At 32.1% G+C, this 12,861-nt stretch overlaps 2 protein-coding genes across 7 annotated transcripts in view; one reads left to right on the top strand and one right to left on the bottom strand.

Annotated features, from left to right (window-relative positions):
• LOC126744694 (glycine receptor subunit alpha-3) overlaps positions 1-2,651 on the top strand; it is a 41,930-nt gene extending 39,279 nt beyond the window's left edge. For all 5 annotated transcript variants that reach the window (XM_050452209.1, XM_050452210.1, XM_050452212.1 and 2 more), the window contains 2 exons: positions 1,238-1,398; positions 1,458-2,651. In XM_050452209.1, the coding sequence (XP_050308166.1) occupies positions 1,238-1,398; positions 1,458-1,782 (486 nt within the window). In that variant the 3' untranslated portion in view covers positions 1,783-2,651. The remainder of the gene's footprint in view (positions 1-1,237; positions 1,399-1,457) is intronic.
• Positions 2,485-12,829, bottom strand: LOC126744701 (anaphase-promoting complex subunit 10). Of its 2 annotated transcripts, XM_050452222.1 has the most exons (4): positions 12,714-12,829; positions 3,797-3,926; positions 3,286-3,522; positions 2,485-2,953 (listed from the first exon to the last, which is right to left on the bottom strand). In XM_050452222.1, the coding sequence occupies exons 2-4, from the start codon at positions 3,903-3,905 to the stop codon at positions 2,742-2,744; spliced, it is 558 nt and encodes a 185-aa protein (XP_050308179.1). In that variant the 5' UTR covers positions 3,906-3,926; positions 12,714-12,829; the 3' UTR covers positions 2,485-2,741. The 2 variants fall into 2 exon arrangements, with proteins under 2 accessions (XP_050308179.1, XP_050308178.1); XM_050452221.1 differs by lacking the exon at positions 12,714-12,829 and having other exon boundaries at positions 3,797-3,994.
• Positions 12,830-12,861: the final 32 nt, after the last annotated feature.

Consider the following 12,861-nt stretch of genomic DNA (forward strand, 5'->3'; position numbering starts at 1 on the left):
TTTTTGGGCATATCTTGGGAAGTACTTGAAATATTTTCAATTTTTTTACAGTAATATAGAGGGGACCCTGAGGATGAATTTAAAGGTAGAAACGTGGCTCTAGGTTAATAATTTCAGGAGTCAGGACAGTTTTTGTCCAGGCATTTTTTTTTGTTAGCTTTCTGACCAATTTTTTACAATTTACAAATATATGTAGAAAATAATAAAAATGTTACAAAAACGGCGTAATTCCTACTCAACAGTTTCATATACGAACCCTTCTTGTATCTCAAAAACTCTTTAAGTTAGAGACAATGTAGTCAACCGAGGTCCAAGAGAATGGCATATTGTGACATCATGAATTTTGTTAAGTAGCAGACGTTTCTGGGCATATCTTGGGAAGTACTTGGAATATTTTCACATCTACAAATATTTGCACAATATTAAAAAAATGTTATAAAAAAAGTGCAATTCCTACTGAACAGTTTCATATATGAACGTTTTTTGTACCTCAAAAACTCTCTAAGTTAGAGACTGTTTTGTCCAACAGGGTCCAGGAGCTGCCAAATTTTAGTATTTTGAACGCATATTCAGTAACAAGGTTGTTGTTCATTAGCAGACATTTATGAGCGTAACTAAAGAACCACTTGCTATATTCTCATATTTTTTTTAGCTTAATATAGGGAGGTAATCTGCGGAGGGTAAAAACTGGTGCTAGGTTAATTATTTGCATAGTTATCACACTTTTGGTTGAGGCGTTCTTATTTGCTAATTCCGTTAATAAATTTTCACGTTTCTTAAGAATATTTCCATAAAATAATTGAAATTTTATCAAAAGGTTTTAAGCCAAAGAAAGAGAATTTCTTATCCAATAATTTCATATACGACCGTCTCTTGTACCCCAAAAACTCCCAGAGTTAAAGACCGTTTTATCCATCAAGGTCCCAGAACTACCTCACTATTTTTATGCATTATTGGACATTTTTGGGCATAACTAAACAACCATTAAGAATATTTTAATTATTTTTTTACACCATAAAAACCAAATTCCTCTAGATGGTTTTTAATGGAGAAAATTAGGTCATCACTTATTTACATATGTATTTTTTAGGGTGGCTTAAGTTGGGACAATTGGCCCTTACTGTTTCATTCATTCTTCAAAAGTTCACTTAGTAGATATAGCAACTTGAACGTTAATATTAAGGTGTTATTTGACTTAATTTACACAAAAAAAGAATAAATTCTTATTAAATCCCAGTGGGTATCGTTCTGGATAAAACCGGAAGCAGCTCCAGCTCGAGTCACTTTAGGAGTGACCTCCTTACTAACACTCTCAACTCAACATGCCAAAAGTCAAGCAGCCCTACCTCCTGTCTCCTATTTAAAAGCCGTTGATGCATTCATGTCTGCATGTACCGTGTAAGTATACTTATTGTTTCTTTCCCAACCATTTAAATTAAATATTTAACGCATTTTAGGTTCGTTTTTATGGCCCTAATGGAGTACTGTCTGGTAAACATAGTGTTAGGCGACTCGGATCTACCGAAACCCCCATCGGAAAAACGAAAATCCACCACGATATTCGACATGCCTCCTTCAGCAAAAGCGGAAAATTCCTTACTATTGGGTGGAGGACCTCAAAGACAAATTCCGCCGATTAATAACGCCATTCCCCCGATTACTCCCGCCCAAAAAGCGAGAAATAGGGCTATTTACATCGATCGCTTTTCCAGGGTATTTTTCCCGCTAATTTTCACCGTTTTAAATTTGACTTATTGGATCATATTCGCAGAATACATTTAGGGAGGGTTAAAGCTTTTAAGGCCAAAACTAGGGAGCGATGGTGTAAACCTTAGAATTCTTAAATCGTGTTAATTAGGTGTATTTTTATGTGTGGACAAATTGTTCTCCCTAAAGGAAATATTGAATAACTTTTTTCCTATTTAACTTACAACGGTTTGGTTCTCATTAGTCTCAACATAATGAATGTGCTCAAGTATATTCTAATTTTCAAGAAAATCTACCAAATAGTTTGACAGATATTATGCGTCAAAGTTGTCACTGTCATAAATTGAATACTTCTCAAGTGGATCAAGGAAATATTGAATTTTTTTTTCTCTATTTAAATTACAACGGTTTGGTTCTTGTTAGTTTGAACATAATGCATGTCCTTAAGTGTGTGCAAGTATTTAAGAAAATCTGCCAAATAAGTTGACAGATATTATGCGTCAAAGTTGTCACTGTCATAAATTGAATATTTCTCAGGCAAGCCAAGGAAATATTGAACTATTTAGCACAAAATTGTTTGGTGTTCATAGAGGTAGCAATAGTGGTTCAATGAAATTTTTTTTGTTAAACCCGACATTGTGGTAATGCTTACCTTTCAAGATACTGAAGAAAAACAACTCTCAAGAAGGATAACTCCACTTCTAAGGCTCAGATCGGTTTGATTGTTGTTTTAAAAGTTACCTTGGAATGTATTTAAACTTTCATCAAAAAAATATATGCATCAAAATTACTTTTATTCAAGTTTTGAAACATCATGTCCAAGAAGAAAAACAGTTTTATAAGCATTAGAATTTAATGACAAATAAAGTTGAATCTAGTACACCCGGTAGATTAAATAAATCTTTTTTGTACATTATTTCTGTAATAAAAAAATTGCTGGTTTATATGTAGTTTTTTTTCACAACACAACAAAATCAACTGATATACACATATGTATTTACTCTAACCTAAGGATGATTTATCCCTTAAGGAATTTACCTGATGGTGGCATACTTTTGCATCTCGACAGTAGAGAAGTTCCTGAAATGTTCGAAACCGATTTTTGGATTTTCTATTGGACTGTGGATCTTAATTTGCCTCATGTGAGTGTCTCTGCCATTTTGGTGATTACTAGTTACCGCTATTTGGATCATGAATACTCTTATCGGTCTTTCTCTAATGTCTCTTATTGGTACATGGACCCAACCTAGGAGAAGGATGATGGTCTTAAATTAACTTAATTTCTTCTCAGTGGCATACTCCAATAATCTATCAATAAAGTATAAGAAGCCTTTCAGAGATCTGCATGCATTCTTCATCCTAATCAATAACTATATATTAGCTTATACAGTATGCACAGACGATTCTAGTAAGTCTTGATTAACATGTCTACTTCCTAATTGATCGAAAATTGTTTGCCAAGGACCAACTGTATTATTACCTGACTAAATGAATAAAATATTTAGTTTTTAAACTTATTTATGACTCATCTGACTTCCTATACTAATAAAAATTACTACTGTATGTACATTGACTTACCAGAAGGTTCAACCAAAGGTACAACTTCAATTTCCTGAATATCATTAAAATGTGTCCCGACTCTTATTGATATCCTGCTAGGGGTATAGCTTTCGTCTAGTTTATAGTCCGTATACATATAAATGTCACTTATGGTGGTCTTCCGTTGAAACTGAATGTTGACCAGATGGGGCAACTGTCCGTCTGATTGCCAGTAAGTGTCTGCTCGATCATCTCTAAGTTGATCAACCCCAAAACCTATAAATGGGATAAGTATGTATCTTAGTTTCTTGCCACAGTTTAGTTACTCCTGATTAGTTCAGGAATTTATGTCTTGTGAAATGTCCTTATTAGGCTTTTGTAAAAGGGCTCCTAAATTTTGATATAGACTATGCAAATCTAGTTGTAATATGAATATGTGTTAGTGATGATTCTGTGAGACTTAAAGGGAAATACTAGTAAAAATCTTATGTGTATTAAATAGAGGTTTGCAACTTTTGGTTTTTAAGCATATTTAATTTTAAATAAATACCTGGTTTACATGAGGAAAGACTCCAAATGGCATGAGCCCCAACCTCCCTCACAGTTCCCGATCTCTCATTTTTGATGGGGTCTACTTCTTTGCCAGTTCTAAGAGACATTTCTATTGTCTACTTTATTTGCTGATAAAATTACTATATTTAATATCCAGTATTTGCAACTTTATCGAAGTCTGTCATACAAATAATTTGTTTATTTACAAATAGAATGACGTAAATAAGTGTGGTTATGTTTACATAAAGAACCAGTGTTGCCAATATTTTCGGCAAAAATATCTCTCCTAGGTGGCAAATAATTAAAATTCGTTTAGTTATCATTTTATTTGTATTATAAATTATTATTTACTTAATCATACTTTGGGACAGGGTTACTCCAAACCCGAAGAAAAAAATTAATATTAGAGCAAAACAATTAAAAATCACAAACGTGCAGACAGCATCTCATACTTCGAGGTTAGATTATAAATGTTTATTTATTAACACTAAGAAACATATATATAATTAATGCAATCGAAGGACTGTCCTAGAAGACGTAGAAGGACGCGTCCATGCATAGAAATTAATGGACTTAAAACTATTCTCGCAATACTGGATTTTTCGATCATCAGTTTATAATGCCGCGGCATGGTTTGCTGTTCGCACAACATCAACAACCCAAGATACTAAGTAGAACTTACGAAAACCATCAAGAGATGGCGCTTATACCTGGTAACATTTAAAATCACTGAATTGCTATATAGGCCCAAAAGCCGATGATAATTAAATTATTTCCTTTTATTTATAAAAGGAATTGTTGGAAGTTGATTAAAGGAGTTTACAGGTCAATGTCAATGTTAACGTCAATATATTATTTATCAATTTCTGAATAATGTAATAGGTATACTCTTTTTTCAAATATATACCTATATAAACTTAATTACTGCAGTTTTGAACAGAATTGTCGGAAATCCTGTTTAACAAAAAACCTTTAACGTTTCGCACCTTTTTATACGAGTTATATAAGTTTTCAATTTCGACATTGTTCTCGTCTTTTTTTTTTGTGACAAATCACAATTCACTGAAATAATGCCTCAATAGATCATTAGACCGCCGGCTCCACATGTCTTAAGCCCTATTATATTATGTCGTCTAGTTCGGTACGTGATTGAGACTAATATTTGGTAATTACCCATAGAAGAAGTGATCGAGAATAATAGTCCTGTGGCAAACAAATATTTAGCGTATTCTCGTAAAAATGGACAGATGTTAGGGTAATACGACCCTTGGAATTTGTCCTATTGTACCTACCAATTATTTGTCACCAAATAAAAGGGGTGTAACGATCATTTGAGGGTGTTGTAGTAATGACGTTACAGATGAATCACTATTATATAAGATTCGGGGAAAACTGTTACTTTTCCCTATGATTATGGAAAATTCAAATAGTTGTTACAGATTACTGTCAACAACTTCATGGAAATTATCCTGCAACTTCTTGCTTTTAGCAATTCTTGTTGGGTCGTAAAATTTTTGAGAGATGAGGTGTCACCTGCGTGTGCCATTTTAGACTACCAAGATTAACGATATCAAATTGATTGCTTATCAAAAATTAAAATGGTGCTACCTCGAATTGATTCATCAGCTTATGAATCAGAATGGTTTCATTATAATTAAGCTACTTGTAATTGGACGCATCTGGTCAAATACCAAAGACCCAACTAAATAAATTAATCAGATGAAGAAAAACAACAACTTTTAAGCCTAAATAGAGATTTATCTCTCCATAAAGTTCGCAATGATGATGGGCAAACAAATTAATTTATAGCTTATTATCCAGATAATAAAAGCCATTAAAACCAAGAGTGTATATAGTGGATATATCCGACATTCCTGTCGATATATTTAGTAAAGCCAATAACTTTGCAGGATGCGGCTGGTTTATGATGACCGACTGCCAAGCAATTAAAAAAGTCGAATATTTGGTACGCACTTTATGGAACAGTAAATAAATTTAAGTATCCACTGATATTTTTAAGTGAGCGTATGGTGAAAACTGTTTTAATTAAAAAAAAAGCAAGAAAACATTGTGTAACTACTTTCAGCTGAAATGTTTTTAAGTCCTAGGTATTCCAAAAAAATGTAATGGTAAAGTTCACAAAAAGCTAAATTCAAACAATGGACTTTCTCAAGCAAAAAAAATATGGTAAATTATTTTCACAAAAAATTGACCACTTCCAGGTTTTAAATTTTCTGAGATTAACTATTTTTTTATGCTTCATAGGTATTTTGATATTAGAGTAGACTGGTTTTGTAGTCCAATCTTATAAGTCATCGGGCTTATGTAGTATAATGTTATATATGTCCTTTTGTTGTAAGAAAACTGCATAAGCGTTAATGCGTTAAATTAAGTTTTTTTTTACTTTTTACAAGACTTGTACTTTATAAACGATTTCTTTTATAATATCTGGACCACCAGGACTTGAAATCTTTAATGATTCTGTCATCTTTTTAAATCTTTGTACTCTTATTTAAATTTTTTCTATAGTAAACAAACTTAGCCTCGTTAATTACTAAATCGCGATAAGTTTACAGCTCGAAATTTATTTCAGAAACCCGACATATCGGTTTTTAAGTAAATGTAATGGATTTGAATGGTTTATAAAGCGAATTTTATATTTAGAAACGAGTTATCAGGATTCTCAAATAAGTGATTCAATTGAAAAAGAAAGCAGAACTTCTCCAATTTTTAGTACAATGTTAAAATGAAACCCTTAATGAAACATTAGAAATTGTACTGAAAATTCCTGGTCGACGGAAAACCTCTTCTACCGAAGAAGTATGAGCTGGACAAATAATATGCCAATTGACTAACAATACGTTGTTTAAATCCGACATTAATTGATCTTTTTGTTTGCCTTATGCATTTCTTATCGCAAGGATTAATCTCATGGATACTGGAATTTTTATTAGTCTTCATTTTATCTGTTGGGTTTCCTAAAAGATTTCTTAATTTGGCCGAACTTTGATAAACCATTCTTAGACCTAAATCTTTAAAACCCTTATCAAAGCCTTTTATCCAGATAGGATTATACATATAGTATTGCAACGAAAGTTTGCTTATTTCCAAGATTATTATTAATTAATTACCTATTTTCTTATTTTAAAAATGTGGTAGGATTATTGACATTTAAACTAGCTATTACTGGCTCTTTGCTCTAGTCTCCTCGGTTCCTTTTTTTGCTTTGTCTTCTACAGGCTGTAGTTCCACGTTACTTTCTCCAGGAACGTCTATTAGATCAAATACTTCGTCGTTTTCGAGGTATCCTGTTGCTGATGTTCTAATGTGGGTGTCGGAGATGCACTATTATTTAGAAATAGAGTGTGTAAATTGTGTTTTCGTCCTTATTTATGTATAGTGGCAGAAAACTTAATTTTTTTGGCCTTTTTTAAAAAGTCGTAAAGATTTTTTTTCCAAAACCGTTTTCTTTTGGTAAATCTTGCGCAACACTTATTCTACTGCCGTGTCTAAGAACCTGTTTAACTCTTAGTTTCAGCACAAATTTTATTAATATTCATTTAGTTTTTTTAACAAAACCTGTCGTTTTAATTTAGCATTTAGCATTTTCTGGTTGTCTCAACGTTACGCAGTGACTACCTGTTAACTTTCTAAACGCTTTTGCAACATTTTAGAGTTACTGATTTTTGGACAGATGGACGCCAGAACGCCAGAAAAATTAATTACTTTTTTAACAATAAAAAAATAAATAATTCTAGTAGGCAGCTACTCCACAAATAAAACCTTTATAATCCATATTTTGATCCTAACATTTCATAAAAGTCCTTAATTAATATTTGTTTTGTATGTAGTTTAATAAAGTGAATTATACGGGTAAAATAGCCGTTTTGAACGATTTACAAACAATTAATTTATAGTATTGTATATATAGTACTGTATAGTAGATACTGTAAAAAAGATGTTATTTTTGCCCTAAAGCACACGCGCGCTCTGAATTTATAGCAGATTTCGAAAAAAAAAAGAAATAATTTTTTTTATTGGTTACATAAGACACATACATAAATACAAACGTTTTCACAAACCACAGACGATCAGACAATGTAATACCCATTCGCTAACGATGAGGTAACGTTGTTCTTACTAGATTTTTGATATAAAAAAATAATAGAACTACACAACAGAAAAACACACAGAGTTCTACAACAGTTGAAACACAGGTGCAGTACGTCGAAGTTTGGTCGAAAATAAACGTCCTTGCAAAACCAACTAAATTTTGCACTGAAAACAACGTTGCAACTAGTGAAAATAAGAGTAATCTCAGCTACAAATTGTTACTTGTGGTGTCTGTAATTCCGCTATTTTTTCCTTATAACAAATCCTCTTTAACATCTTGTACGTTCAAGCATTGCAAATATTTATTCGTTCGTTATATTTTTCTTTGCAATTTGATTTCCGGATAAAACGGTGTATAGTAAGCCTGCTATGAACTGCTTGTCAATGGAATTTTTGAATTAGTGTCTATTTTATGGTAAGGTTGCAAACTCAGTTAGCATTTGATGTGGTATATGCTAATTATTTTGACTTTATTTCCAGCCAAAATATACAATGATGATACTTATTGGGCCTACTATATTTTTTTACTATAAAATTAGAAAATAGGATAAAGGTTCAATCCCCTATAGTCGATGGTGTTTTACAAACACTAATTTTGTTTATAAACACCAAAGATAGTAACTATAGGACTATTATGAGAAGCCAGTATTCAATTGAAGCTGCTCACACCAACACCCTAATACATTATTCAATCGTAATTTCAATCAAAAAAAACAATGTAGAAAATTCGAAAAATTTTTAAATTGTTCCAAGGATCTTTAAAAGGGACAGTTTTGTTGTTTAGTCAGTTCTTATGTTGGGAACAATTAAACGGCAGTCAACGCGAGTCAGATTAGAGTTTTTGATGTTGTCAATAAAAGTTTTTTCCTAAATTTCATTACAATACTACCGAAGCATTTAAAAAAATTTATAAAGTATATAATCCAATAGTCACTGATTCTAATATTCTCTATATTAACTTTACTAGTGTACCAATTAACTGATGCGAAGAGATAATAATAAATCTCTAATCTTTTTACGAAAACTAAATAAAATGAACGTAGGTAATTGAATGCGTCAGTTGCATAATTGGATAACTGACATCTTTTAAAGAATTAATTGTTGTCTAATCTTATAGTACATGGAGTACCGACCACTAAGACTCAGACTAAGAATCAGAAAGAGTGTTAAATTTCCTTCAAAGGCACGATGAGTTTGAACTTAAAGACCGGTAATATGCAACTAATATTTTTCTCTTTCAGTAAACTAGACGGATTCTTTAAGATGCTATTCAAACTTATGAACACCATAACTAATGATTAAACAAAGGATATGAACAAAATTACAGTAATTTAAATGGAATAGTACTAATGAGTCACACTAACTGAGCCTATAGTTGGTGTATCAAAGGTTCTTCTGTGCATATAGAATAATCTAAGTGTTCTTAGACTGATGATACATGACTCGAGAATCTTTGATTTGAGTAGGTATAAACACCCGAAAACAAAATGAATTGAGTTTTGTTTTCATTAGGAGCTATGGATGATTTGCAAATCAGTGTCTGTGTCTCTATATGACGAAAAGGTATTATTAGGATTGAAACAGTAATAGACTTGGATGTGGTCTGCTAATTTATGGCTCTAAAAATGTTGCAGAAATTGAGAAAAGGCTATTGTATATATATACAAAAAAAAAGAACTTAGGTAGAACTATAGACCATAGGTCTGAATGAAAAAACAGATGATTCTCACGTAATTACACCGTTGCACAGAAACAAAACTCCACTATAACTAAGACTAATAATCTTGACTGAGGATAAGCTTAGATTCATATATCCGCAATGACAACTAATTTTATTCCAGAAAACATATTGGTGTTAATTCAGTGCAAAAAATACATTTTATTTAAATATTAATATTCTTTGTCTTGTATAGCAATACTCGGCAGAACACATTTGCAAATATTAATACAATAGGATATAATCTTTTGATACAATTTTTTAATTGTATTGTCAGTTAGAAGTAACTAAACTTGAAATAAGCATAGCTAAAATATGTCATCAAATAGGCAAAGAGAGTGTTGGTCGATTATTAATGATTTTAGACATAGAAAATTAGAAAAGTATCTTAACCGGAGTTAAGACCTGATATTTTAAACCACTATTATTGTGATATACCTAATATCTTGCTCAAGGGCATTCGTAGTAACATTGATCCCTTACACTATCTTCAATAAGTGTCGGTTGAGCATTCATTTTTCTTTCATCTTGTCGATCTTACCGAAGTAAAAAATGAAATCAAACGCCTAAAAAACCATAAATCATCTGGAGCTGATGGGATATCTTCGAGGTTGTTGCTCTTTTTGCCTGATTCACTCTTAAATGCTTTAGTTGCTGCCATAAACAATTCTTTACATATTGGCATTTTTCCTTCATGCTTAAAAGAGGCAGTGGTTATCCCTCTTCATAAGGGTGGAGATTTGGATCAGCCTTGTAATTTCCGTCCCATTTCTATTTTATCTACCCTCTCTAAGATAGTTGAAAAAACTTGCAAAAAACAGAATTTTATCCTTTTTACATCATAATGGCATTTTAACTGCAAATCAGTTTGGATTTCAAGCCGGTAAAGGGACTGTTTTTAGCTTTTTGGAGAGCGTCTATGTGTCCTTGAATTCTGGAGAGTCATCGGCGGCAGTGTTTTGTGATCTATCCAAAGCATTTGACTGTGTGGATCAAAGATATACTGTTATCAAAGCTCGATAAATATGGTTTTAAGGGCGTAGCGTTGCGATGGCTTGAGTCCTATCTATCAAATCGTACGCAGAAGGTTACAGTGTCTGGGTGTTTGTCTGCTTCTAGATCCCTAAAATGCGGCGTTCCCCAGGGTTCAGTGTTGGGACCACTGTTATTTTTACTGTATGTGGATGACTTGAGTTCATTGAAACTGCGGTGCAAGGTGGTTCAGTTTGCTGATGATACCACCATACTATGGAGCCATAAAAATTCAGATTATATTAAGACTTGTATACTTGAAGACTTCAGATTTTATCAGGGTGGTGTGCTTCCAACAGGCTCGTGTTTAATGTAAGTAAGACGTCTATTATGGGGTTTAACTGCGATGTTCAGGGTTTGATGTTTGACGAAAATTCCTTCTTGCAGAATAAAGAGTGCTGCAAGTTCCTAGGAATTACCATTGATGGCCGCCTTCGGTTTGAAGATCATATTTTACATTTAGCTGGGAAATTATCTTCTGGATGTTTTGCAGTAAGAATGGCAAAACAAGAACTGGGAGGGGTGGTTGCACGTTCAGTGTACTTTTCACTTATTGAATCTCATATTCGGTATGGCTTGCCTTTTTGGGGTTTAACCAATAAGGGGCTACTTAACATTGTCTTTGTTATTCAAAAAAAGCAGTTAGATACCTGTGTTCTGCTAAATTAAGAGATTCTTGCACTCTTTTTTCACTCTTTATCTTAGAAACAGCTGCTCTTATTCACAAAATTCCCAAACTACCCTCTGACACTGGCCATTTGACTCGTCGTGTAAATGATGTTCCCCTACCTATTCCTACGTCTTCACTTACCAAAAACTCATTAATTTACATAAGTAAAAAAATTTACAATCATGTTCCTCTATGTGTTAGACATATATCGGATGTTAAGAAATTTAAAAGAGAATTAAAGACGCTTTTATTGGCTAAGGCATATTATAACCTGGATGACTTTTTTAATGATAGGTTTAGTAGTAATTGATTATTTTATTTAGTTATCTTTAATTCAAGTATGTTCAAAAAGTTTTGCCTTCTTGTGTTTAATTTTGTTCATTGTTTTGTCAATTTTTGAAATTGTATGTCTGTTTTGTTTTGTTAGCTTGTAGGATGCTTGTACACAAGATTATTCTTACGTAATATAGCATATTTTCTTTCTTTCTTTCTTTCTTTATACTTTATGAATAATGTGCTATTCTTAAGTAGAATCCAGCTATAATTTTGAATTTAAAATACGCATCGTCAAACAAAACGCTAGGGTTTTTACTACAAAGAATAGTTACGCTTGTATATTTTATTAATAAGGTTATAGAATTTGCTGTATCAATGAAGTTGAAAAATTCGATACAATTAAAAAAAAAAAAGGTACTTTCGGCCACTAGCTAATTTTCAACAGTTCTTCAATAGATTAATTAATGAATTAAGTTAGTTAAAAAAAAACTCAAATCTTATGGCATTTATTTAAGTTTTTTTGTCAACCAGTCATTAATCCAAATGATAATGTTAGCCTAAATTTATAATTTAGGTATTTTGGTTAACAAAACCTCTAATATTAACATTAAAAAAATATTTATTCTCTTTTATATATTCCATATAATATACGTGGACTGAATAGTTCATAGCAAAAAAAAATGTTATTCTATTCTAGGGATTTGAGGATGAATTTGCGTTAAAACATTTTAAAGTGACACCCTCCCATGAGACATTTACAGGCCGCAAAAAAAGTATAAAAATTAAATAAACAATTTTTTCCAATTAAGAAAGAATTTAAATTCTAAAACAAAAAATATTTAAAATTCCAGAACACCCCGTATTATTCCAATAAACTGATTTTATCGAAAAAATACTACCTACGCACTTACTATTAAATAATGGATTTACATATATTTTTTGCTTACACATGTTTAAATTGTGTTCCAAATTAAAATATCTTCCATTTTGATTGATAGCAATCAACGTGTGCCCAACACCGGCGTTATGGATCACTAAATACTTTGAACCGAGAACCAGAATAATGTAAACGGAGAAATCAAAACTGGATTCATTTTTATCACATACCTCTGAAGGATTAATTGCGTTGATGAGATCAAATAACACTCGTGAAAATCACAAATCACAAACTATGTTTAAGGCAAATCATTAAACAAACAATTTGAAAAGAAAAATGAGAAATTTTCTCGCTTCTGCTATTGGTCGAAGTTCGAAG

The sequence above is a fragment of the Anthonomus grandis genome, chromosome 14, assembly GCF_022605725.1.
Source record: "Anthonomus grandis grandis chromosome 14, icAntGran1.3, whole genome shotgun sequence".
Classification (NCBI taxonomy): domain Eukaryota; kingdom Metazoa; phylum Arthropoda; class Insecta; order Coleoptera; family Curculionidae; genus Anthonomus; species Anthonomus grandis.

Excerpts from the sequence above, each read along its gene's own strand:
- LOC126744701 (XM_050452222.1), bottom strand. The coding sequence starts at position 3,905 with ATGTCTCTTAGAACTGGCAAAGAAGTAGACCCCATCAAAAATGAGAGA. Across the intron at positions 3,523-3,796 it reads TCTTTCCTCATGTAAACCAG|GTTTTGGGGTTGATCAACTT; the intron begins GTATTTATTTAA and ends TCCCATTTATAG. Across the intron at positions 2,954-3,285 it reads ACCTTTGGTTGAACCTTCTG|GTTGGGTCCATGTACCAATA; the intron begins GTAAGTCAATGT and ends TCCTTCTCCTAG.